Source organism: Stenella coeruleoalba, assembly GCF_951394435.1.
Source record: "Stenella coeruleoalba genome assembly, chromosome: 17".
NCBI lineage: Eukaryota > Metazoa > Chordata > Mammalia > Artiodactyla > Delphinidae > Stenella > Stenella coeruleoalba.
Genome location: NC_137163.1, coordinates 23,623,870 through 23,650,773, shown reverse-complemented (window position 1 = coordinate 23,650,773; position 26,904 = coordinate 23,623,870). Strand labels below are relative to the sequence as shown.

Genomic DNA, 26,904 nt, shown 5'->3' with positions numbered 1-26,904 from the left:
GATAGTTGTACTGAAATTCTAGTTTCCTTTTTAATAGATAATGAAACTGAAGCTTAGGAAAATTGAGTTGCTAGTACAAAGATAGTTGCTGGCAGAATCATTATTTGACTTCAGGTCTTGGTGGCTCCAGAGCCCTTGCTCTTTCTACTTTACTGTAGTGCTTCTCAAATTTTAGATCACATCAGAATTACCTGGATGACTTGTTAAAAACACCTATGTCAGTGCCAACTACCAGGGTATCTGTGTCAATAGGCCTGGGGTAGGGACCTGAGAATTCACATTTCTAACAAGTTTCCAAAGGATGCTGATGCTGCTTGTTTAGGAACACTTTGAAATCACTGCAGTGCAAACATTTATGAACAAATAGAATGATATTGTGATATCTAAAGGCACCTGATTACCACAGATATACTTGTGAATCAGGTACAAGGTATATGATGCATATGCTAATCTTATAAATTTTGACTTTTTAGAGATTTCAAAGTGGGTTGCAGGGCGACAGGCTGTGATTATATAAAAAGTATTAATCCTTAAGAATCCTCAACTAGCACCAAGCAATAGCATAGCAAAAGGTGTGATGGCATGAAATGCGTTTGATAGCTGCAAGATTGGAGGCTTGAGAAAAAGAAAGATGATCACCAGCCCTGAGACCATGAATACTGGAAGGTATTCAACAAATTGAATTTTCTCAGTGACATTCCTGTAAAAGTGATATTCCAGATGAGAATGAGAGCCTTACGAGGGGTCTAATTCAGAGAAATTCCTGTAGACATGGAGATTGATCTCCCTGGAAAGTACCATGAATCACCCCACCTGCTCACTTTGAGAAAGAAAAGATGAATTGGTAATGACAGTATCTGTTCTATCATCCTTACCAGACCTCATCCAAAATCCAAATTAGAACTGTCACTGTATCTATAAACTACACACCCCTTTGGATTATGAGTAAGGGGACTGGAAAAAAAGAGAAAGAGAAGCTATGTTTTAATGTATATATAGATAAAATAAAATGGCCTTAAGTTTTATTGGCATCTCAGGCATTTTCCCCTAATCTTTTTGTTAGCAGACATTTTACTTTTAATTTCTCCAACACTGGAATTCAAAGTGGCATATTTTGTCAAATAGTCATGTTACCTGAAGTAACAGGTTCCTCACCAGACATGTTGCTTGGTGCTTCAAAGTTATTTCTCAAACTGGACAAAACATTGCAAGTATTTAATATCCTGAAGCCCTTTCTGGAAACCCTGATATTAAGTAGAAGAAAGTAAAACTTTTGGAACACAAGGAGAAGTATATTTGCAGCCTTAGGGAACTTAAGTTTAGTTGCTTTTGCTTTTTTGTATTTGAGATTAGACAAGTATTTTAGCATTAGAGGTTTTTTTTCCTATATGCATACAAGGGCATTATTAATTGCTACCTTTCTTAATTTTTGTTTTATCAGATCTCACTTTTGATAAAGTTTTACTATATTTAGAGCCCTGTACGGATGCCATTTGCTACTGCTTTATTTTAATATTTCACTGTTTCCATAGACACCAAACTGTGTGTTCAGGGAAAAGGCATGTGTACCCCAAATCTATTCAGCTAGAGCATAAATAGTAATGCTAATTAACATCGTGAACAGTAATAACTACCGCAACTAAATCTATGCCCCTGGAGTACTTAATCTATGGAGTAATTCTACCCCTTTTCTCCTTGAAGGATCTCAAAGGCTCTGGCATCAGGTTTTCAAAACCTGAAACCTACTCCTTAATTATTTCTGCTCACACACTCACTCTTCCTACATGGACTTGATGTAGCCCTCACATCCTTCCCAAACCCCTCAACACCAAAAGATTCGGGAAATTTGATGCTGCACAGTGACATTTCCAAACGATTTCAACAGGGTAACTGTGCAGTGGAAGTTCAGCTCAGAGCTATTGAAGCCTTTTGAGGGCAGTAAATTGGGTTGGCTTACCAACTCGGTGGTGCAAAGCCTCCCCAAAGGCGCCGTGTTCAAAGAGAAGGGAATCCGCCTGCTGCCTGAGTCTATCTTTCTTTCTTTGGTCGTCCTGCTTCTTGTTCTTTCTGCATTGCGCTACCGTCCCCGTGCCTGTCCCTCTTTCAGCCCTCAGCTGGCCTCTCCAGCAGGTCTGGGAGAGGACCACTTGGCACCCGGGATGACCCTGTACTCTTTCATTTCTTCTGCCCTTTCCCCTAGGGTCCAACGAAGCCCTTGCGGCGCTCCAATATTTGGACTGCCCCCTGCTTGCTTTCCTCCCAGCGGCAGAGGAGGGCTGGGGATGAAGGGCATGGTAGAGGAGCATCAGTCTCCATGACTCATTCCCCAGTGAGTTTTTCGAACTCCCGGAGAGCCTGTTGTTTCAGTGAGGGCAGCGCTGAGGTCAGCATGGGGAAAGGGAGCTTTCTCGGCGCCTGCACCGGATCGCGCGACAGCAGTGGTTGCAGCACCACCGACAGTTCCGGGAACAGAAATATACTGTTTGCTACCCGCCGTCCGTTTCCGCCTCGGACACCCACCCACACCCACCCTCGAGGCCTCCCGAAGGATCCTCCGTGTTGATCCGCGTGTACCTCCTCCTCCCAGACACACACACACACACACACACACACACACACACACACACACACACACACACACACACACACACCCTCACAATCTCGGACACTCTCACAATCTCGGCAAAGGCCAAGTTAGGCATCCAGTTTCAACCTCAGGTGGTCCATGAATATTTCAGGTAGTCTGGCCTTCTAGAAGCAAATAAAGTATTCCCGGAGGAAACAGATGGAAGGGAGGGATTCCTGTCCATACTGCAGCAGGACAGGGACACCTGAGGTTACCTCTAAGCAGCTGACTCAGTCCTGTTAACCTCAAGGGAGGGTTTTGATGGTGGCCTTGGCAGTGGGTGGCTTTTTGTTTGCTGTTGTTACTGGTTTGTAAAGACGTTAACCCAACACACCCACCTTTCAAAAGGTCCCTCAAGACACGACAGAAATTTTCCTAACGTTACTGACAGGGCAGACTGTCGCCCTGAGGTCAGGGGAGTGAGGGTTATCAGCCCCTAGCACAAGCGCGGGGCTGAAACCTGCGGCGCGGTCACACTGAGGCGGGCAAAAGGTGCTAATGAGCGCTGCTGGCAGCTCTCCCCCTGCGTGGACACTGCGACCCTTTCCAGTGCTAATTAACTGCGGGAGAAGGTGCGAGCTCCGCTCTTCCAGAAGAGCTCTGTGGCAGGAGTAATACCTCCTTGGAGTCCCAGAGCACGCGGAAACGTGGATCCTTCTCGAAGTCCGGGGTCCAGAGAGAAGCCTTGAAATCACACTCTAGTACACGGTGGGGGACGCGGCCCACTAGTTCTCACCTGCTGTCCACCGAGGTTAGTGCTTTCTGTACCTTTCCTGCAAGATGTGTGTGCTCCCCCAGGAACTCCCTAGAAGGAGCGTGGGGAAGCACACAGCGGGTGTCTGTTTACGTGGGCGGGACGTTTAAGCACAACTTGGAGATTCACAGTTTCTATGTGATTGAAACCTAAAACAGACACGCTGCAGCTGCAGACTGCATTTCAGAAACCTCTGCTTTCGTGTGTGTGTGTGTGTGTGTGTGTGTGTGTGTGTGTGTGTGTGTGTGTGTGTGTGTTTCAGCCTGAAATAGGCATGCATCAAGTCCAAGGTGCCCCCGCCCCCCCCCTCCACAGCCCAATTTGGTGCCCTCCATGGCCTTTTATTTCAGATGGCGCCAGGAGAGAGAATGCCCAGAAAGGGTTGCCTCTCTCTTCAACCCCACTAGAGCAATTCAGGCCTACTACTGAAGGACACTTTGTCTTCTACTCTGAGGCGTTTTCTCGCACTGAGCCTCTTTGTCATTGCTGTTGCAGGCAGAGGTGAGATAGTGGAGGGATGAAAAGTGTGGACAGAAAGTGGAATTCTCTTGGCAGGAGCTGTTCACCTGGAAAAGCACGCGCCTGCGACTTGGACTTCCTGAACCCTAGCACTAGCCTAGATTAGGGCCTGCAAAGCTCTTAGAAGGATTCCCCATCCGGAGCTTCCCCGTGGGCCTGGAAGACCAGAAGAAAAACAGCGTGGAAGACAAAAGCAGCCGTAGACATTGGGGGAAAGAACATTTAAGCCATTGCTGCAATCTTGGTTTTCAGAAAAGCCTTGAGACTGAGGTAAAATTACAATAAAATAAGGAGAAGGGGAAGAAGGAGAAGAAACAACTGTAAAAATTGGCACCACTGGGCGACCGGGAGCAAGTCTAAAGCATACAGCCTCTGTAGGTTTGTGTCTCAGAATTTGAGAACAGTGTTCCAAGTTGTAAAATATAGGAGATGTACTTCAAGTGGAAGATAAGTGACAGTGAAGGATCTTATTACCATTAAAATTTTTTTAATAGTCCGTAGAAAAATGATTTTGGACGGGATCAAAGCAGGGTGTGAAATACTCCTTCTTCCCAATGTCCCCGAAACTGGAATATATTCAGTGGGCCGATTATCTCAGTCCAAATTACGGGAGCTGTGAGTAGAGGAGAGGGGTCTCATTCACAGTGCCATTTAAAGCAAACTAACGCGCTGTTCGTTTCTATCGGCGCGTCTTATCTAAACTATACGGTAGGTACGGGCAGCCGGGCTGTAATTGCGAGCAGCGCTGCTCAGTGTTTGTCAGGCTGGCGTGCTCGCCCAGCTTCGGAGACTCCCTCTCCCTATCTGCCCCTCGAATGTGTTTTGACTCAACAGGTATCACATGAAAACTCGCACTTAACCCCCGGTCATCTTCTAGCAGGAGCCACCTCAACATTTTTCCTGCCAGGAACTGTCGCTGGCTCCTTGCGCCTCCGTCACGCGGAGCGCGCGTCTAGCTGGCAGCCCCAGGGCCATCCATTAACCACCGACTCCCAGCGGCAGGCGAACTAAGCATAAATGCAAGGCTCCTCACACGTCGAGCCGGCGACGAAAACCCCTTCTAAGCACCCCGAGACGCATTTTGTGCGCTAGGCAGTGTAGTTACGCCGCTGAGGACAAGCGTTCTGGCTTAGAGCTGTGCTGAGGCTGGCTGGGGGGCGGGGTGTCAAGCTTTGAGGAGCAGTTTGGGATTACAAGGCAGTTGCTGCCACAGAGATCAGGGACAACTTCTTGGCATTTAAGGATGTAAATTAAAATTCGAGACATGACACCCATCCTTGGTCCTAACAGAGGGAGAGGTAACCCTTCCAGCTCCCTCCACCCAAAACATGAATTATCATTTCCACTGAATGCAAATGGACTGCCTTCTGTGGGGGGACAGCCAGCTGCAAGCTGTACAATAAACTGTTTCATAGAGACGCGGCCCGATTGCGGTTCAGAGAGGCACTCCTTTACAAAGGAAGAAGCGTCCAGTTTGTGTTGACAGCGGTGGCGCGCCTGGGCCAAAACAACCCCCCTCCCTCCCACCACCCACCCCCGACACACAGACACCCGGGATTTGAAACTAGCTTCACTAAAAACGACATCCCTCGCGTCTATGTGAGCTGCCATGACGGCATGAGTCATAAACACCGCCTGAGTATTTTTTGCAGCAATTAATGGGCAGCAGGGTGCAGGAGAAGTTTTAGAACGGAGCTGGGGATCTATTTTCTCCCGGAGGACAGCTCTCCTTCCAATGATCCTGACTGTCCCTTGCCCTCCTGCTTAGGAATAAATTTTACATCCTACCCACTCCCTCCCCTTGTCTGTTGTGCATGTGACACTCACTCTACCTGTCTGAACGCTGAGACTTGCTGGGGATTTTCTTTTTGGTCGTCAGCTAATGACTTTCCTCCTACCTTCATTCATCGCCAAAGGTAGCTCGTTAACATTTCGTGGCGTCTCAGACCGTTTAAAAGCCCCATTTTAAGCGAAACCTCTACCACAGAACCTATGGAAGCTCCTCTATCATTTATCAATGCAAAAGAGCCCACGTAGAAATAATTCACATATGCATGCACACCTTCATGTTGGTGTGAGGGATGCGTGAAAGACCCTTGTGCCCTAATGCATTTAAAATCAGCACATTCCTAACATGTCGGTAACTTTCCTACCTGAAAGGGTTAAAAAGCATTTACACGAGACTCTTTAATATAAATATTCCAGCCAAAGCATCAAACACCACTGGTTTGACTAGAAATCAAGGTAATCTTCACCACCAAGAAAAGTCTTGCAGAGGAATTCTGCCTGGATATCCACTAGTTAGAGGGTATACGAACCAACTCACGTATTCGTTTGAGCATACTGCAAGAATATTTATTGAGCACAAGCTCAATCACTGCATTGAACGCCAAATCTGGCAAGCAAAATGCATTTCCTATCTGAGGGGGAAAAGAGAGCTGTGAATCAACTCCTTCTTCTGTATTATCATGATTATTTTTATCTGTGCAAACTGCAAAGAAGCTACCCCTCTCCGGCGACAAGTCAGCTCACCTCCATCCAAAGCAGAGGGGACCCCCGAAAGCAAACCTACCTTTCACACAAGACACCGTCAATAAAAAGACGAGGTTCCAAAACGTAAATCCACTTTGAGTCCCCATTTTCTTCATCAGGATGAAGTCTAGGCGGCCACATTTAGCGCATTTTCTCGTGTCAGGCTCCCGGGGTTTGGATTCCTTCGCTCGGCTCTCCCCTTTGCGGATCCCTTTCATATTATTCGCGAGCTCCTAATTCCTGCTCCTAAGCCCGGCGCAGCGGAGTTGCTGCTGTTATTGGTGCGCGGTCACAGCTCGAAGTGAATGGTGTTTCTGGGATACCACAGCAACCTTGACGAGGACTCAACCATCTCTCTCCAACGGGGGCACAAAGTCTTTGCTACTCTGGATTCTGTCTTTTCTTGTGCGTTTTTACCCCTCCACCGAAATCTACCTCGATTCTAGCTCGTTATAGCAACCACCAGAAACCACTGGTGAGCCTCTTAAAGGCCAGCTCCTCTCTTTGACAAACTCCCCACAATATTTGAAATTAAGGGGTTTGATTTTTTTTCCCCCGAATAGATCAATTCTGCCTGTAAAACAGCCCAAGAAATATTATGTTACTGAGGTCTCTATTGCAGCCTATGAATATAGAAGCATGCTAAAGGAATATTTTAATCGGAGAATCTGTATTGCTTTTAGGGAAACCGTGATGATAAATGAATCGGGCTCCATCGATGGCCATGTCGTTATAATGGGACATGTGTTACTACTGTAGTTGCAGTATATTTCAGGCAGGCGTCTCACATTTATCATCCTGTGATTTAATTGAAAAAGGGAGATCACAGAGAAGAATTTATTTGTACACACGCATTTACATATTCAAGTGCCTAGATGTAAACCCACAACCGGGTTTTTTGATCTTTAGGCAAACCGATTTCATCCTTGACCAGGGCGGAGGTGAGAGGTGGGGAGGGAGTCAGTCATCTCCTCAAAGAGTTCGCCCTTTCGTTCTCCCTACCCCATTTTCAGCTGATGTGTGCTGCAGTTAAACTACTTTATCTGTGGTAGTTATCTGGAACAGACCCACTTGTTTTAATTCTGAATCGGTCCCAAATATGTAAATGGGAGGGTTCTTTCAAAACGGAAAACCTATGTATCTATACGTTTGGACCTGTCCGCGCCAACACACCACTCAAGGGTTAACATTGTACAGAGGAAGAGTTCTTGCGCCATCTACTGGCCCTTGCTAAGCCTCCCGCTTCTCTTTCACATCTAAAAGGTACCCTATTTCCCTCATGCCAAGGTGTGGGGGAGCTTTGTCCGGAGACCAGCGTGTTTTGCTCTTGTATGTCAATTTTCTAATCTTTTTTTGGTTGGTTCTGGCCCAGGTCTTATAACCCATATGTTCCTTAGACTAGGCGCCTTTTTGGAGATCTGACCTTTTCGGGAATCTGATACCGTCTCAGGAGGGGGAGGACTGCAGCAATGGCTCCGCAATAGATTGCAAAAGCTTCTGTCTCCATTTGCATGCCGAAGGCTATCAGGGGGATTAGTATCTATCTATAGGGCTTGGTTAAGAGGACTGCCCAATTTGAGTTTGCAGCTTTCCACATTGCCCACAAATGATGGCCCTGTCCCGTGTACCACAGGCCAGCTTTTGTCCCTGGGCTCGATGTGGAGCTGCCAACTCACAAGAGCAAACCTATTGCATCTGGAGGGAGTTTTACTCTGGGAAGTGGGCACACTGCGAGTGTCAATAGGCGTGCGTGGTGTGTGGGTTCAATCTGCAAGCATAGGAAGGATTCTGAGCTCTCCGGGTACGTGGCATTTTGTGTGAGTCTGTGATTCTCCCACGGAGTGTGTGTGTGTGTGTGTGTGTGTGTGTGTGTGTATACATGGGCACTATAGTGAAGGGTAAGAGTGTGTGTTTATGGAAATGTTGAGGAGTATGATTTTCTATGTGTGGGTGTTTTCCCAAGTGTGTCCGTGAAGTATATATGCGTGTGCCTGTGTGTATGTTTGTGGGGGGCGAGGGGAGAAGAGAAAGAAGAGAAAGAGAAATTTCTTTTCTGGGTAGGGAGCATTAGCAAGAGGCTAAAGCTGTAAATGCATAACCAACCTCGTTAAACTCGGAGAGGTACATTAAGGGCGGTGTGCAGGATACTGTTCCTTCCCACCAGTGCTTTCTCTTCTTGTCCGCATATGCAGATTCCAGGGAGGGGGCGACAAGCTTGGGACTAGACGGAGACTGGGAGGATCAACGGTGAAAACGTCATTAGCCTGCTCAGCCACCTTGGTGGAAGCGCTGGCAGTGATTTCAGTCAAGATGTCAGGATGTGTTGCTGCTGCTGTTGCCTTTGTTGGACCTGCAAACAGGTCCTTGGACTTGATGAGGACACTTGACAAAATCCTACTCACCACATGTGTAGAGCTTAGTCACCTCAACTGATTTCACTTTTCATTAAAAGAAAAAAATCTTGGGTGTATGTAATCTATTTGAACACATTGGTATATATCCAGACAGGAGGAATTTACACCCGAAAACTTTATTTCTCAAAAGTCAGGAATACTTTTAACAGTAATTATTGTGCAAAAATAAACTTTGACTATGGGACCATCATGACTACTACTAAGATACCAGTGTCTGAAATTTATTGTCAAACATGCTAATCCTATAATCCAATTATCTTCCCCTAAATGAATCCTGCCTATAATTTCAATAGGAAGTTGTTAAAAGATTTATCTGGTAGAACCTAATACTTTGAACAATACTATAGTTTCTAGTTTTTACAGCTCATAATAAATCACGAGCTATTTTTTACCTGCATCTTCCAGCTCCTGAGATAGGATGGGAAATCATATTTTAGAGATGTGAAAAGTTAAGGCATGGGGAAATGAAATGGTTTATCCAAGGTCGTCATCGTCGGGAACACTAACATTTAATCCAGTACAGTCAGTGCTGGATCACACTCTTGTCTTTCATGCTAAACAGCTTCCTCTTCAAGGGAGCATTCCCAGAGGTATTCCAGAAACATAATATTATCAGCCAAAATCCTGGATGAGAAATTCCTCAGTTTCTCCGGAAGGAAAACTACAGTGTCTAAATTTGGGTGGAAGAAATCATCTATCTCAGCTGATCTGTAGGAAAGCAGCACAGTTGTACATAGATTTGTTTAAGGCTGTTAGAAAAAGAAAATAAAAAATAGCTAACATAATAGCAAACATTAAATGCTTCCTGTATGCCTGACATTGTATTATATTCACAAGGCATATCGTATTCAGTCTCTGTACAACTTGCTGAGACAAGTATTACAATTATCCTCATTTTATAGGTGAAGAAATTGATACATAAAGAAGTTAACTATCTTGCCTTGCCCGAGGTAATATATTTAAGAGGAAATATGGATCTATGGTGTCCAATTTTTGAGTCAATGTGCTTGCCCACTGTTCTTTCCTATGCTAGCTCCCAAAGATGCTTGTTTTAAAATAGTCTAATAACAAAAAATATGATCTTTATAACAAATGTACCTGTATAACTATAGAAAAGCAAAGATATAAGATGATTTAAAGGTAATCAAATTATATATAATATATATATAATTTATATTTATAGGTAATGAAATTATGTATATATGTATATACACACACACACAGAAAAAACGTTTTTTTTCTTTTTATACTTGTCAGTTACTAAAATTCCCCCCTCTTTTGTTCTTTTTTTTTTTTTAAACTTCTTGCAGCCTATTGATCATCTCACATACAGGTCAAGGGAAATAGGGACTTGGTAAGGATCATCAAGCCAGTCACAATGACAAGTACCCTGGAGAGTTCTTAAAAAGAGTTTAGATCAGAAAGGGACAGGTTCTTTAAACTGGAAGTACCAGATTTCCATTCCCTTTCGGTGGCCCCCTCCCAAATACTATGGAATACAATGAAGTTTGATCTTAAAGTGAGACTTAGTTGGCACTTAAAAGGGAGAAAATAAGCACCTTTTCAAAAATTGCTCCATTTTAAACCAGGTCCTCGATATATATTTACTCTGTTTTAGCATCACAAGGGCAATATCACAGGAAAATGATCAAAACAGAATGAATACACTGAGAAAAAAAAACAACATAAAGACTTGGGAAGAGGTTACCTTTAACTTTGAAAAGAATTGCATGTACTTTTGACAGAGTCATGAACTTATAAGTGTTTTTTTCTTAATTCATGTCACAGATACACAGGTTTACATGAGGATTACTGTTCAAATGCCGTATTTATTTTGTTATAGAAATGTTCCTGCCTATTAGGGCTGAATGTCCACTGATTGTAGACATACACTTTTTTAATAAAAATGCTCAAATTTAAACCTCCGGGTCTGTGGGGGAAAAAAATAAAGTAAAAATGTTAATGATTTACAAATAATGAAGCAGGAATTTTACTGTTTGTTCACAGTTTTCATTTAGAATTTGTTGCCAGGAGAGTAGGATAAAAAGAACTACTTTTCTCTTTTTCTCTACTTAAGTATCCATTCTTGAGTCCATCATATCTGACCTCTCCAACTCCTGGGAAATAAAACATTTGAATTTAAATGTTGAATCTAGAATAATGCAAGAATTCTAACTCAAGTCTGTACATTTCGACTTGCAATAGTCCCTATTTGGTTGAGGAGAAAAAAAAGAGATCTAATATTCATGATAAAGTAAATTTTCTTTAAGCAATCATATTTAAGAAGATAAATTATCAGGTGGATAAAAGTATCTGTCTTGCTGCTAATCAGGAAGCATTGTTGAGAGGTGGAGATGAGCCTCTTGGAAGTGTTGCTAAGTGTGCTTCCTAGGCATCCATTCCTCTTATGTCCTGACTCCTCTTTCAGTTTTATTAATAGTGAGGCTTAACAGGCATTTCAGTCTTTTCCAGTTTTAACCACATTAAGAAAGTCAGAGACTGAATTTCTATGTCACATAAGGGTAATAATAGTGTGTTTTAAACAATGAGAGAACAGAAAAACCTTAAAACTGAAGGCAGTATCTATTGCTGTATCCAGACAAAAAAATCACACTTTGACTCCTAAAAAACTTATTTTTGACATGAGCCACATGTATAAGTTTAGTACATTAACATTCAAATTTTTAAACTGATACCTTCTTAAATATAGACAATATAAATATAATATATAAATAGTTTAATATAAACTATATGAGCACATTTCCCTAAAGGAAAAGAACCATGGTAAATAGTTGGGGAACATGTAAGTAATGATCCTAAAAGAAAAAAGATAAGAATTGAGAGAATCTTTAAAGACAGTTCTGTTTGTCTTGAGGATAATTTCACTCTCCTGCTAACCCTGGGCCTTAATATCACTTAACTTGTCTCTTTGTAAAGGAATAGAAATAAAAAGTTAAGCAAAAGGTGTCTTTGCTGAACAATCAGGATAATCCAGGTCTCTTCTTTTCATAAGTAATAAAGTTGTTTTGCTGACAAGCTCTGAATAAATCTGAGTTCCCAGTGTAGCAGATCTTTCTACCATCATTTCTTTAACCCTAATATAGTTATGTGGTATCAACCTCAAATGCACTTGAGAATGCATAAATATTTAGAGAATATAAATCAAATGGCTGGATTTCAAAAGATACCAAATCTATCATCATTACTATCAAAATGCAATGCATATTTGATTTCACGCCCTGAAGTTATCTGCCAATAAACTCATTATTATCTCCTAAAACGTTTGACTTTTTGATCATCTATATATTATTGGCTAATCTTCAAAATTGATTATAATTTCTTGATGTAAACGCATATGTTCAAATATTCAGAGTTCAGTAAAACCACTAATACATTTTATTTTGCATTTTGCTAGTCTATTGTGGATTAGGTAGCATGTATGAGACCTTCTTTATATTTTGTTTCACTTATCTACTTAAAAGTCAGTTTTATGAAATTTTGCTGAGAAATCTAAACTTAGAAGTAAACAATTCTAAAACAAAGTTAATTCTGGAAAGGTTCAAGCTTTAAATTATATTTGATCATAATCCTAGAAGCCCCAACCAAGCAAAACACAGCCCAGAGGTAAAAGGCAAGTACGTCACCTGTGCTTGAAATGTCCTTTCACGAGATAGTGAAGTGGTTTTGCTGGTGATAAAGCAGAATTTATTAACTTTTTATAAATATAATTGTGAGGTTATTTTTCCTAAATATTTATAAACTTGAATTAGAGGAACCATTAATAGTAGAACTGTTGGAGGTTTCACAAATTGGAAGTCCATAATCCATATATGTGGTTACATGTGCTAGTGTCTGAACCATATTAAAAGTATGAATATTCATTACTGCATAATTTGACCCAGTGTTTAAACTTCCCAAATGATCACCAACAACTCTGTTATTTCGTTGATTTTTCAAATTTATCTAAAATTAACAAATGTTTAAATATTTCCCAGAATAAGAGTACAGGAAGCCAAACAACATAGGCATTCTTTCTTCAGAGAAAGATAACTGTGACCTTAACTTAGAAGGATCATTTTGGCCACAGAAGGAAGGAAAATCAATGCAGCTGATTTTGGTTTGGCTACACATAATCCAATTTGGATTGTAAGTACAAATATCTGTCCCATCTGGACAGGGATCGATTTCATCTTTACTCTTTGTGTAGCAAGTATCATTTTCATCTCTGTGTTCATTCATTTATTTAAGAAATCATTTTGAGCTCCTACTACAAGGAAACAAAAACAAGATTCACACATTATTTTCAAGGAGCTTACAATGTAATAGAAGGGATAGAATATATTCTCAGGTAACAGTAGTGAATGTCAATATAGTTCAGCCATTTTAAGAGAGCTACTTATAAAACACCAAGATGGTGGGAGATTATTTATAGCTGAGGGAAATGGAGAAAACTTCAAGCAAAGTATATACCTTTGAGCTATTCTAGAATCATCTGGAGATGTTTGGCAGAAAAATATCTTGGTGGAGAGTTATTTTCCAGAAATATTTTAAGTTAGAAACTCCGTAAGCATATCTAGGATTTGGTCAATTTGGTTAAGTGATAAAGACATGGCAGGTGAGGCCAGAAAGGTAAAATGAGCCAGGGAGAGGTGGGAATTGGGAGACAATAAGGGTCCTTGCAAATATTTTCTACATTTCCTTTCTCTTTAGTAGGCTATAATATTTGGTCAGTTCAAGTAAACCTCCAGTGGCACATTTTTAAAACAACTCAGTCAGTGGATCGTTTCATTGAATAAGCAAATCAATTTGTTTTGGCATTTTGTATACAGAGGTTTATAGAAAGAATGAAGTTAGCCTTTCAAGTTGATTGAAGTCATCAGGCATTTATTAGAAACATACTAATAAGATTGATTAATTATTATATAATTTAATATTAATATAGCACATAGTAAATAAAATATGTAATATATACTGTTAATATTAATAAATATATAGTATAAATAAGTAGGTAGATCTGGAATATTTTTGTGTCTGGTTAAGTATATTAACACTATGAACAAATACTATATTTGCAAATGCATGGAGAATTTACCTCATTATCCAATATATGAATACCAATCTGAATTTTGGGAGATTTCACATGTCTAGAATGGGCAATGAATCTAATGCATGACATAAGATTCTAAATATATAAATACAATAGCAACAGCATCTCTAAGGAGGTTAAGCTATCCAACAATTACAATGTGATTATCACTCAGTTTGTCCATTTCAGTTTTTTAGAGTGTGCTTACCCTGGGACAAATAAAATCTTGATCCTTATTCTTCCCAATTACCTTTGCTCTTTTTCTAAATCAAACAAACAAGCAAAACATAGTCAAAGCAAACAATGATGACAAAGCAATAAAAAAGCAAACAAATAAAAAACTCTTCCTGGTTAGAAATCTTGTACATTCAGTGATCAGAAAAGAGTGGGGAAAAGGAATATGGTGTGTCAACACAAATTCTTCCTTTTCAAAGCAAAAACAGTAAGATAAATGCTATTCTGAATCTGAAGCAGTTACAGTCATGCCTATTAGATAAAAAAAACTGATATTGAAAATGCCTTTAGGGTAAGAAAGCTATCACTTGGTGATAACAGAATGAGCCTTAATTTTTCATCTGTGAAATGGGATAACTGTTTGCTTCACACATTTTTGATTAACATTCTCAAGAGGTATGTTGCTAGAAGAAGTTACCATATACGATGATCACTCCATACCATTTCATAATACCTCAAATGGGCTGAATAGTGCACCCCCAAAAATGATATTTCCAATTCCTGACCCCTGGAACCTGTGAATGTAAACTTATTTTTAAAAAAGAGTCTTTGCAGATGGATGTGACTAAGATAAAGATCTTGAGATGAGATCATCCTGGATTTAGGGTGGACCCTAAACCCAATGGCAAGTGTCCTTAACAAAAAACAAGAGAGAAAAGTCACAGAAGAAAAATTGATGCAAAAAAGAAGCAGAAATTGGAGTGATGAGTTTACAATCCACGTAAGGCCAAAGAGTGCTGGCAGTCACCAGGAGCTAGGAGAGAGGCATGGAATGAATTCTCCCTCAGAACCTCCTGAAGGAATCTATCCTCCTGACATCTTGATTTCAAACTCTAAACGTTGTTTTAAGGCAACAAGTTTCTAGTAATTTGTTTTCACAGCCCTAGGAAATTAATACTGTATCCAAGACAGCCAATGACATTGGTTTTAGGAACATGGTTAGTGGATTCCAATTTGATCTCTGATATCTGTCCCCCTGACCCCCGACAAAGGCTCTTCTTCCTATCCCCACCCTAAGTGAGAGCATTCTTTACTGAAACATTTTGAGACCTCCATAAATTTTCACTCATTAATATTCATTTATTTCAAAATACTGATGTATTCTTATGACTATCACCTCTTTTAGAATGAGTTTTACGTAAATATTTGTGTGTGATCTAGAACTCTCAAGCCCCAGCTTGAGCTCAAGTTATGTACATTTTGTTCTGTTCCTAACATCTCAGGCACAATGCAGCTCATATTGCACTCATCCTCTTCTGTATTCTCCTCCCTCCCCAAATTTGCTTCTTCTGATTGAACTTCTCTGTAATCGTTGCCATTTTCATCCCAACTACTCAGAGTCAAACCTCATTTTTTACATCTCTCTCTTCCTTATGTCTGTGATAGAGTCAAACACTAATATCTGAAAATGCCTCCTTTATATTAGACTCCACTAAGTTCCTTTCCATTTTACTGCCATCATGTGAGCTCGGGTACTAATTATCTCATGCATATGTTATTGCAAGGACCTACTAGTTACACTGGCTGCTTCATTCTGTCATGCACTGAGTATGATCATTTCATCATGGCTCTTACCTTTTCAAACAACCTTCATGTTGTTCCATTATCATTATCATTATCTTCAGGATAAATTGACGGTATTAAATCTCATAGTCAAGATCATTCAGGGATGTTTCCTCCTTCTAGTGAGTCAATTCTAATCAGCGCACACTCCAAATGTGTTTGAATTCTGCATCTGAGTCTTAGTTGATATTGCTCTCTTGGATTTTAATACTTACTTATTTTTTATTCACATATCCAAATTCCAAATTTCAATGCTGAGTTCAGGTCTTATTTTCTTTAAGCATATACGTATTTTCTATATGGATTATATTATGACATTTATACTACTTTACTTTGTTATTTATAGTTTATGTCTTTACACATGTATTGAAACATGTTAGGATTCGTTTCAAATGTATCTTTAAAAGGTCCACAATAAATGCTTTTATACTATACACTTTAATCACTTTAATACATATTTGATGAATGCCTAGATTACATTTTGACTATGTAACTCTGAGTTTATTCTTTATTTAATTGATGGAAACATTGGTGTGTGTATGTATATATGCGTGTAGGTGTATATATGCTTATGAAAGAGAGAGGAAGTAGAGGCAATGCACATAGAGCAAAGAAAGTAGGGAAGGGAAAGAAAGGTTGTGTCCACTAACATTAATTATAATAAAAGGTTTGATAACTCATGCCAGAAATTCTACTCTTGATTTCCTCCTTGGCTCTGAGACACTCCAATTTCCCATGCAAAAGCAGTTCTGTCTGTTTGGCAGATTGTTTGAGCTGGAATTAAATGTGCACAGCTGGTACCATCTGCTGCAAATTCTTTAATTCTTGTTATCTCTTAAACAGCTTTTGGTTTTGTTTTATTCATAATTCATTTATGGAGGATGAGGAAGACCTATGGGGTCTTAATATTGTTTAAGGGATGTATTGCTTGTTCTCAGTAAACTATAGTAGACTCTAGTTGATCAATATCACTAAGTATCTACCTAGCTTTACTGATGACTGGATTTGATTTAAAACCAAGGTTGGTTTTAGGTAGTCAAGTAGAATAATTTCTTTTTTTTTTTTTTTTTTTTTTTTTTCTGTACGCGGGCCTCTCACTGTTGTGGCCTCTCCCGTTGCGGAGCACAGGCTCCGGACGCGCAGGCTCAGCGGCCATGGCTCACGAGCCCAGCCGCTCCGCGGCATGTGGGATCCTCCCGGACCGGGGCACGAACCCGTGTCCCCTGCATCGGCAGGCAGACTTTCAACCACTGCGCCACCAGGGAAGCCCAGAATACTTTCTTAAGATTATATATCATGATGATAATGTTTCAAATATTTTTCCTATTTGTACCATTTTTTTTAAGTAAATTTATTTATTTTTGGCTGCGTTGGGTCTTCATTGCTGCATGCGGGCTTTCTCTAGTTGCAGCGAGCTGGGACTACTCTTGGTTGTGGTGCACAGGCTTCTAATTGCAATGGCTTCTCTTGTTGCAGAGCACGGGCTCTAGGCACACAGGCTTCAGTAGTTGTGGCACACAGGCCTTGTTGCTCCGCGGCATGTGGGATCTTCCAGGACCAGGGCTCAAACCCGTGTCTTCTGTATTGGCAGGCAGATTCTTAACCACTGCACCACCAAGGAAGCCCTGTACCATTTTTCTTTAATTTGTTTTCTCACTTATTTTACAATTGAACTCTAGGACTTTTGAATCATAATTTCCCAGCCAGTAGACAAAATCAGAAACGTAGAATTTGTGCCTGTTTCCTCTCTTTTCCTCACTTCTTTCTTGTTCTGTGTTCTTAATATCTCTAAAATCAGTGTCTTCCTATGAATTTCATCATCACTGATTTTCTGCAGGCCCTCAACACTTCACATCCCAGCCCAGTTCAATGCATTCTCTACTGAGGACTTAAATTGATCTTTCTGATACATAATTCAGTTCATTTTATACTCTCTTACTTAAAATTCCTCAATGTCTATGTATGTCCTTCAAATTACTTGAAAAATATGTGCATTTCTACCAGTTACTACTGCTCCCTTTTCCTGACATTTGCTCCCTCATTTTTGTTCCCATTTTGCATGGAAAACTCCAGGATAGGCTTCAAACTAAATCAGGTGATATTTTTTTTTTTCCTTTTTGCAGAATTAATTTATTTTTCTCCTTGGTTTGAGCAAAATGACCTTCTGTGTTCTGGTAGGAACTTGTGCATAATCCTGTTGGAATATTTATCATAACATATCACCATTTTTACCTATTTAGTCTTTGTATTCAAGTTTGTGGTCCTAATGAACAGTGTCTTTTTTTTTTCCTCCAAAACTTCAAATACTTGTCCAGTGCCCTTCAGTATTAGACATTTGATAAATTATTGATTGGATGAATGAATGATTGAAAAACAAGATCTGTAGTGAAATTCTCAGGGAAGAATTCAATTCATAGTGGGTAAGTAGAGGTCCCTTATATGAACGTGAGAAAGTAAATTTTATCTGGTAATATACACATGAACACATATTAAAAATACTTTTGTTCTTATTTTGTGTTGAAATTATTCTGAAGTAATTTGACCCTAATTAATTAAAGGTCTTTAGCACATTTAATCCGTGGAAATCAGGGCAGCCAAGGCAGATACTTGGGCTGCTTGGGTCTAAATTTAGTTTAGTATTGACAGGATTGATGCTGATTGGTTCTCTTTACTTGCTACTCTGCACAGAGGCAAGCAACTGGCTTTTCCTTTAGTCTGACATTTGTCCAATCTGGCATGGATAAGATACACTATGCTTAGGGCATCCTGTCCAAATGCAGAAAAAAAAAAAAATATGAGGAGGCTTGATCAGGGCACTAAATTGTACATGTGTCTATTCTAAGGATTTAAAAACGTAGAACCTGTAAGGAGAAAATATGCAGGGAAATACAGCAAGTTTTCTGGTATTGTGGAATTCATGTTGAAAACCTTCCTATTTATGGCTTTTTGAGATGCTTGCTGGTCTCTCTGCAAAATACTAGAGAAAGATATTATGACAGTATCACTGTTTCCTAGCAGATCATGATTTTGTGTCAATCAAATTCTGATAATGTTGAACAGTTTTCTCTCTGGAAGTAGCAATTGGACTTTTCTGTGCCATGAACAGGTGAATTTTTAAGATTTTAGTGTCCATCAAAATGACCTGACGTCCTACTGAATCAAAAGGGATATAGCAGGCCCCTCCATTTTCAACATGCTTCTTTATAGTAGAGGTTAAAAGAGGATAGTGAATTTCACATGGGTCAGTTTTCCCAGAAAAGAGAATAGGCACCCCACCTAAGTCTAGCCAAGCAAGCTTTTGGGTGCCATAGGCTGTTTAGTAAATGGGAAAACTGGTGAAAACAAATTAAACGCAAGAAAAACATACCTACTGTTATAATTACTTTAACTGTGCGATTTATATAAAAAAGGTAATTTTTCCTCAGTACAAATTATAAAATTGTATCCTTGAATGATGTTATAATATCTGGAAATCACACTAATCAGCTAACACAGAGAGACCCTGGGAGAGCTGAAGCAGGAAGGGGCAGGGGGAAAGAGCACGCTGTTAACTTGTTGATAAGTAAGTTAAGCTGCCGCTCAAATAAACAGTTTTGCATCAATTATTTGGTGATATTTATATAAATTGCATGCAGAAGAATCCTGAAGTTGACAGTCTTCATAAACATAGGAAAGGTGAATATTTAATACACCTGTAAGTGTTTTTTTTCTTTTCCCTTTGCAGAGCAAACCAATTTTTAATTCAGGAGTTTTAATTCAAAACCTATTCATATTTATATCATTTGGAAATATCTCAATGTATTAATTTATTAGAAAATTAATGCATATAGAATGCTAGAAGTACACTGACTTCTAAACATTGAATTTAAATGTTGTGTAGTTGCACAGCTCTATCAATTTCTAGTATTTTATAGATCACGTATACAATTTTGACATGATGACTTTTCAATATTGTACACATATCATGTCAATAATGCAATTATTTTTTCCAGGTATTCATAACTCTGGGAGAAAACTTTTTCTGAATCACAGAATTTTCCAATTATCTGAGGGTATCATTATTTATGTATTGTTGAGACCAATTATTTTGAATAGAAACTACTCCAAAATGTAGCACACAGTTTCTATATTTAAAAAATTGTGTTGATGACTGAAACAGCAGGTATTTACATCAATTTTTTTTCTGTTTTCTTTATATTAAATTTCAGGTGTAACATCCATTTCTATATGGTGGAAGATAGATCTCTGTTTGATGTGACTCATGCTTTGGTTGACGAAAAGATTGAATTCAAATTGCATCTCAGCTCTCATAACAGTTCAGGGGCTTCTGACTTGCTTATCTTTTACTCTCATTTTGTCCCTGGTTCTGATATGATGTTATTGGGGATTTTTCTTCTGTGCTCTGGACTGCTTATGACTCCTGTCCAACCAATGGGCACTTGATAGCTTTTGAGAGACTTAAATGATATTTTCATTCTTTGTTTTTACTTTCATTTTTCTGTTTGTACAGCATAATCTTAAACGTTTTTCTGGTTATCACACTGTGATTTCCTTTCTGGTTATTACCTCACTCTCCTTGTCCGCAGTCTTTATAGAGCTGTCTGTCAAGGTTCCTAAAGATTCCTAGCCATGTATGGGCACATGACCTAGCTTTGTTCATTGTGATTACTTTGGATCCTTTGAATCTTTAACAGTGTCACAAAGACTGAAAACTTATTTGAGCTGATTTAGCATAGTGGTGATAACAAAATACTGCTGTAAATTACTTCCAACTGTATTGAATTTCCAATTTGCCCTGGTTCCTCACTTTTCTAAGTTTATTTATTTTTTCATCTTTTTCAATGTTGAGTGACCCCAGGATCTCAAGATCTCTATAATGAATTCTTACTTTGCATCTGCTAGCCAGAATTAATTTCTATTACGTAGCCCCACAGATAGTAACAGTCTCATAATGCATATCAGGTTAAGATAGCAAGATATAAATAAATAAACAAATAAATAAATAAATGCCAAATGTTTGAGTTATCTGTTTGAGTTTGATTAAGACTCTTTCCACTTGCATTAAAACCCTTCCTTAAGTTAGGTATTCCCCAGAGGTCTTGAACAGATTAAGGGAAAATAACCTGGGCCTCAACAAAGCAGTCTTCCTTTTTCTACAAGTGTGTAGTATTTTCCTCAATATCATCTCCATTATCCAATAGCAGTCTCATGGTCACTAGTTATTACTGGAACATGCTATCACTAACACAACCCACAACTTATGCCCAGCTAGATCTGGTGATGAGGGAGGTGACCAGGTGGTCTGAGAACATGGTGCCATGAATGCCTGAAGATGTGGATGGGAAGAGACTCCCTCAGTTCTGACTCTACTGTGCAAGCCCCATCTCCCAATCATCACTACTTCTTACCCTCTGGTAAGAAGGTAAGTTGATTTACAATGTTGTGCTAGTTTCAGGTATATAGCAAAGTGAATCAGTTATACATATACATATATCCACTTTTTTTAGATTATTTTCCCATATAGGCCATTAAAGAGCATTGAGTAGAGTTCCCTGTGCTCTACAGTAGATCCTTATTAGTTATCTATTTTATATATAGTAGTGTGTATGTCAATCCCAATCTTCCAGTTTATCCCTCCCCCCGCCCTTACACCCTGGCAACCATAAGTTTGTTTTCTACATCTGTGACTCTATTTCTGTTTTGCATATAAGTTCATTTGTACCCTTTTTTAGATTCCACATGTAAGTGATATCATATGATATTTGTCTTTCTCTGACTTCACTCAGTATGACAATCTCTAGGTCCATCCATGTTGCCCCTTTATATTTTGCACCTGAGGATAGTGCCTTACTTGTCTCATCCTAAACAGACCTTGCGTTCCTGTCCTGCTTTCCCACTCCATTTTCTAGTTTCCAGTAGGAACACTTCCATTATAAATCATTTGGTTCCTATATCTGTGTTCTTTATTAATGGACATTGTTAGGATATGGAGACAAATTCTTGTCTCAGGGTCTGTTCTGGGAGAACCTGATCTAAACAAGTAAATGACTGCAACTTGGATTAAATCAGATTGTGGACTTTTAGCCAGTATTTTTTCAATGACACTAGAATATGCCCTGTTAAATAATACTTCTTCACAGTGTCTGTGAGGTTTGCTGTTCAGGCTTGTACCTGCAACCTTCTTGAGACGATTGTCCTTTGGCATCTCTGTGGAAAAACTGAAGTGCCTGGGAGTCTGTTCTACCTTCTCCTGGAGGTGGTTTATTGCCAGTGCTTTGCTGCTATGGGAGGATAAAATCCCAGACTCTTTGTCTCAAGATAGACAAACTTTAATTTGTACAGCCACCTCTCAGAATCCGCAAGGTATTGGTTCCAGGACTCCCCAGTGGACACCAGATTAAGAGGATGCTCAAGTCCCTGTAGTGCAGTTGGACCCTCTATACCCTCGGGGTCGAGTTTGATGGCGGTCGGTTGAATCTGTGAATGGGGTATGTGTGGATGCTGAGGGCCAACTGTAATTTATATTCCAGTTTTTCTCAAGGGATTAGGCTGAGTTTGAAACTTCACCTAAAGTCACCTTGCCTAGCTTCTTTTCTTTGCTTATTGTATCATGCTGACCCATATTGGAGCTGGCTGTAAAAGGAAAAATGTGTACCCATATGTATACTTACCAAAATAGTCTCCCATATTTCAAACCAAGTGGAATTAGTTACTATAAGTTTTATGATTTAAAAATGACAGTATAAAGTCCTGAGTTGTTCAATCTCTTCACACACTATTGTCACAAGCTTACTTGGCAGGAGAGCTGGGATCCCTGGGCTGATTGAAAATGTCTGTTCCTGTTGTACAAATAGCACAGGGTTACAAAACAAACAGAGAGCAGAACAGCAGCATGCCTTTGTTTAAAAATGGACATTTTGTTCATCATAGACTTTTTGTATTAATTTTGATTTATAAATAATATTTCATTAAAATATGACTTTTTTAAAAAATTATTGATTTACAATTTTTGCCACTAAATAAGAACAAACCAAAATGCTAACTCTAGAAGAACTTGAGATACTTTTCAAAACTATGTCTATTCATATAATGAGCTTGACAGAATAAAGTAAAACATGTAAGGCATTTTAGTTTTATAGTCATGACACCAGATAATCAGTGTAAGTTAATTTTAAATATTTTGCACAGATGAAATACAAGATTAAGTTATACACTTTAAACTCAAAAGACCCCATGAGCTTTCCATATCATTCACTCACGCACAAATGGGAGGATTGCGGTTTTCAGGTGTCCTAAAGGAAGCCAAAGGACATAGTTTGCAAAGCGCAGGGTGCTTCATCAAGCCCACTAGGGGGAGTTTCAGTATTTGAATGTGATACCATGGGACTTGCCATATGCAAAACCACACCAGCCAGTAAAACTTTACTGGAAATTGTCTGAATCTTCTAAAGCTTAATCTCTTACCATTTTTATACCATTAACTAAGGCTTTCAGTAATTTTTTACCTTGGCACACTTAACTGACTGACTCTCAAATTAGTTCAGTTGTCTTTTATTTATTAATCTAATACTGAGCGATTACTGATTAACCAATCTACTTATTTATACACTTATTTATTCTCTTAATAAAGATTTATTGCATGACTTATGTGTGTTAGACACTGTACTATTACCTGAGAGACTAACAAATAAAGTTAGGTAAAGTTTTTGCCTTCAGAGAATTTACAATTCTGTGGAAAAAACCAAAATGAAACAGAATCCAGAAGATTACAATCGACCATTATCATTGCTATGATAGGAGACTATAGGGTTCAATGCAGCATATTCAAGAGCATTTTATTAATTTCTCAAGGTCAGAAAGGTATCATTAATCTGACATTTAAAGTATGAATAGAATATAGCCATGTCAATTTGGGTGGGTGAATGGGGGGAGAGGTAACATTTGATGAAAATAAAAATTCTACATGTTTGGAGCATAGAAATATAATGAGGGGAAAATGGAGATCTCTGTGTATTTTATTTTTTTGACATAGTGGTATCACTCATAGCATTTATTCAAACAATCATTGAATTTTTCAGATTTTATCTTCAATTATAATTAGATTGTTGAAATAACTTCTTAATTACTCTCCTTAAATTTGGGACACACAATGGAATTGTGGGTATTGGCAAATACAGATTTGAGATGAAGGTCTACAATATTGGATGGGAAAGGAAAGTCAAGGGTAGAGAAGACAAGGAAGAGAGATAATGAGACTGAGAGCCTTAATTATATTAGATAAAAAGGTGTAATGTACTGGGATAAAATGGTTGGAGAACTAAGATGGTTAAAGATGCAGCAGTTCAGTGGATGATGATAATGTCCAACTTGTGGCCATGGATGCAGTCAGTGGAAGTGGAAGGAAAATAAAGGCTTTTCCTAGAGATGAAGTTACAAACAGAGTAACCAGATGTTGGAAGGATTGTCCACACAGACATTGAGTCATCCAGAAACATGGAAAACATGAAGCAGAGAAGATGGCTTTTATTTACAAAAAGAAAAAGTTGAGAATAGTTGAGAGCAATTTAACAAATGTGAATACTGAGGTGATATATGCCTATGGTGCCTACCATCCACAAAACAGCAAGGCTTTTTACAGGAGCTTGGAGAGGTAATGAATGTCATGGAAGATATGATGAAGTTAGAAGATATGATCATGGCTGTTTTCTGAAGTACTAGCTGATACTGAAGTACCATCTATGAGGAATCTGTAGTGGAGGAAGTGCTTTCAATCTCGGAAGGTTTCATAGACTTACCATGAGGTATTTTCATATTTTAATTGTGTGACTGTATTAAGCCTTTGAAATGTAATTTGATTTTAGTACATCCAAATCCAAATATTTGAGGGTTTTAAAGTATTGATTTATTCAGCAAATAGGATTTGATATATACCACTTGATAAGACTATTAGGAGTGGCTTAGTTGTTCATATGGAACAGAAATATCAAAATTCTTAACTCGTAAGTTTTTCATGAGGATTATTTTGAATAATGAAATTAAAGAGCATAGCATGATGGATAATACTGGACAGTATTGATCAGAAAAATGATTTGTTTTATTGAAGGAAAGAAACGTATCAGGATTGTTAATAGAAATAGAATGTATTAAGCCACTACATTGAGGAGAAAAATATAATGGGACGAAGATATTATGGGTGCTATAGACTGAATGTTTGTGTCCCCCTCCCCTAATTCATATGTTAAATCTTAATGTCCAATGTGATGATATTTGGAGGTTGGGTCTTTGAGAAATTATTAGGTCATGAAAACAACTAAATATTCATCATTATTGAAGGGTTAAATAAAACATGACAAATTTTTACAATAGCATAATATGTCATAATAAAAAAAAGTAGGTAGATGCCTATAAATGGGTATGAAGAGATTGCCAAGACACATTATTAGGTAAAATAAGAATATATACAGTATAATCCCTTTATGCAAATTAAATCTTTTCTAAGTGCATTTAGGAAAATGATGAAGGCATGTGCATCAAACTATTATGTGTTTGCCTCAATAGTAAGTTTTCACTTTTTATAGAATATAATTCTCTATTATATGAAAAATTTACAAGAACATATTCATATGTCAGATGTTACAAATATAAGGCTCTTAGATGCATAAACTTAATGTTAGAACAAATTTTTTTTAAAGTGTTTCCCTCTTGACCATATTAGTTCTGTTAAGAGTAATATACCTAATTAAACTGTGGTAAAGATGTGAGTATAGGCAAGGAAAAATCATCACTAAGATGAAATTCATGTCTGTAAATTCATTATTTAATTTAGGTTTCCCACTTTAGTTATTAGTATTCATTATTGATTATTACCACGTTATACATAAAAATGAATCATATCTTTCTGCATTTGTGGCTCTCCCTACACCATTTAATATGTGATAGAAAAGTAAGTAAACATAACATTTTAGCAAATAACACAGTTATTATTATAATAAGTCATTGATCTTCTATATTGTAGAATAGAGACCAACTATTTTCACTGGGATGTGGATAAAAAGCATACTATCTGAAACAGGATATGAATAGGAAAGGATATGAAACAGGAAGGATGTGTTTCTCTTCATGTTTAAAGATTCTAATTATGGCACATGCATCCTTTACAAAATAAATCAACATTATGATAGCAGTCAGTGATGGTGGTGTGCATTCATCGGTTATCTCAGTAGATATTGTCTTCCAGAGTGTGGTGCAAATACTAACGCAAAAATATAAGTTACTGTGATTCAACAACATAACCAAAGAAATTTGACAATATTTGTGAATAAATTGAAAAAAGAGTTTAGAGTTAAATTTTGTTTTCACTATTAAAACATTATTTCTCAAAAGTAAATTCTTTGTCTAAATTCATTTATTTTGACCACTTAAAAACTTAAGCTCATGTATTTCAATTCAGGCATTAGTCGGTAATGACCCCAATGCTGACAAATATCTAATTATTTGCCAACATTCAAATGGTCAATTATTTTATGTCAGATCTAGAACTCAGACCTTCTGACTTTCATCCCAGTATTTATTTTATTTCTATTGAATCACATATATTTCTGAACAAGTTTAAAGAATAATACTAGGATCTACTACATTAAAGAGTATAAAGATATAATTAATTAACCTTAGAAAAACAATAATTCATACTTTTTTTTTTACGTGGCCTTGTGAAATAGACCTGTGTGTGTATCTTACATGCCATGAGCAAGCCTAAGGATATTGAGCTGTTAATGCCTCATCCATTTACCTGAACTCAGAATTGGTGACACTAACACGTAGAAAAATGGAATGAAGGTAAAAAAAACAATTTATTCTTGTTTGGAAGAACAAAATATAGTACATAGAGAACTAAGTCCTCAATTATTTTTCCCTATTACTTTGATTAAATAGGCAAATCTGCTTTTATGTTTAAAGAAACATAAAATTACCTTGTGCTAATTAATCCAGTGTCCTTTTTATGTGCACACATTTTTACAGTCTACTAGATATCTGCAGTTTTAGTTACCACTTTTGTGGGTTGCTCCTATACTTATACCTTTCTTCTTAACTGCTCTCCCCACAGCTAAGTTGTTTTTTACCTTTCTGACTACTTGAATGTTTTCAGAAATCATAACTTTAGCATGCCTGAAATGAT

The 26,904-nt window shown here is 38.4% G+C and overlaps 1 protein-coding gene and 1 long non-coding RNA gene across 4 annotated transcripts in view; one reads left to right on the top strand and one right to left on the bottom strand.

The window, feature by feature from the left end:
- Window positions 1-6,649, bottom strand: part of CSMD3 (CUB and Sushi multiple domains 3) — a gene marked incomplete at its 5' end in the record, with an annotated part of 1,071,061 nt that extends 1,064,412 nt beyond the window's left edge. For all 3 annotated transcript variants that reach the window (XM_079901374.1, XM_079901375.1, XM_079901376.1), the window contains one exon: window positions 6,472-6,649. In XM_079901374.1, the coding sequence (XP_079757500.1) occupies window positions 6,472-6,649 (178 nt within the window). The remainder of the gene's footprint in view (window positions 1-6,471) is intronic.
- The window catches only part of LOC307175822, a 71,830-nt gene that overhangs the window by 523 nt on the left and 44,403 nt on the right, over window positions 1-26,904 (top strand). Inside the window, exon 2 of the long non-coding RNA XR_013824497.1 lies at window positions 20,997-21,150. This is a non-coding gene — a long non-coding RNA (uncharacterized lncRNA). The remainder of the gene's footprint in view (window positions 1-20,996; window positions 21,151-26,904) is intronic.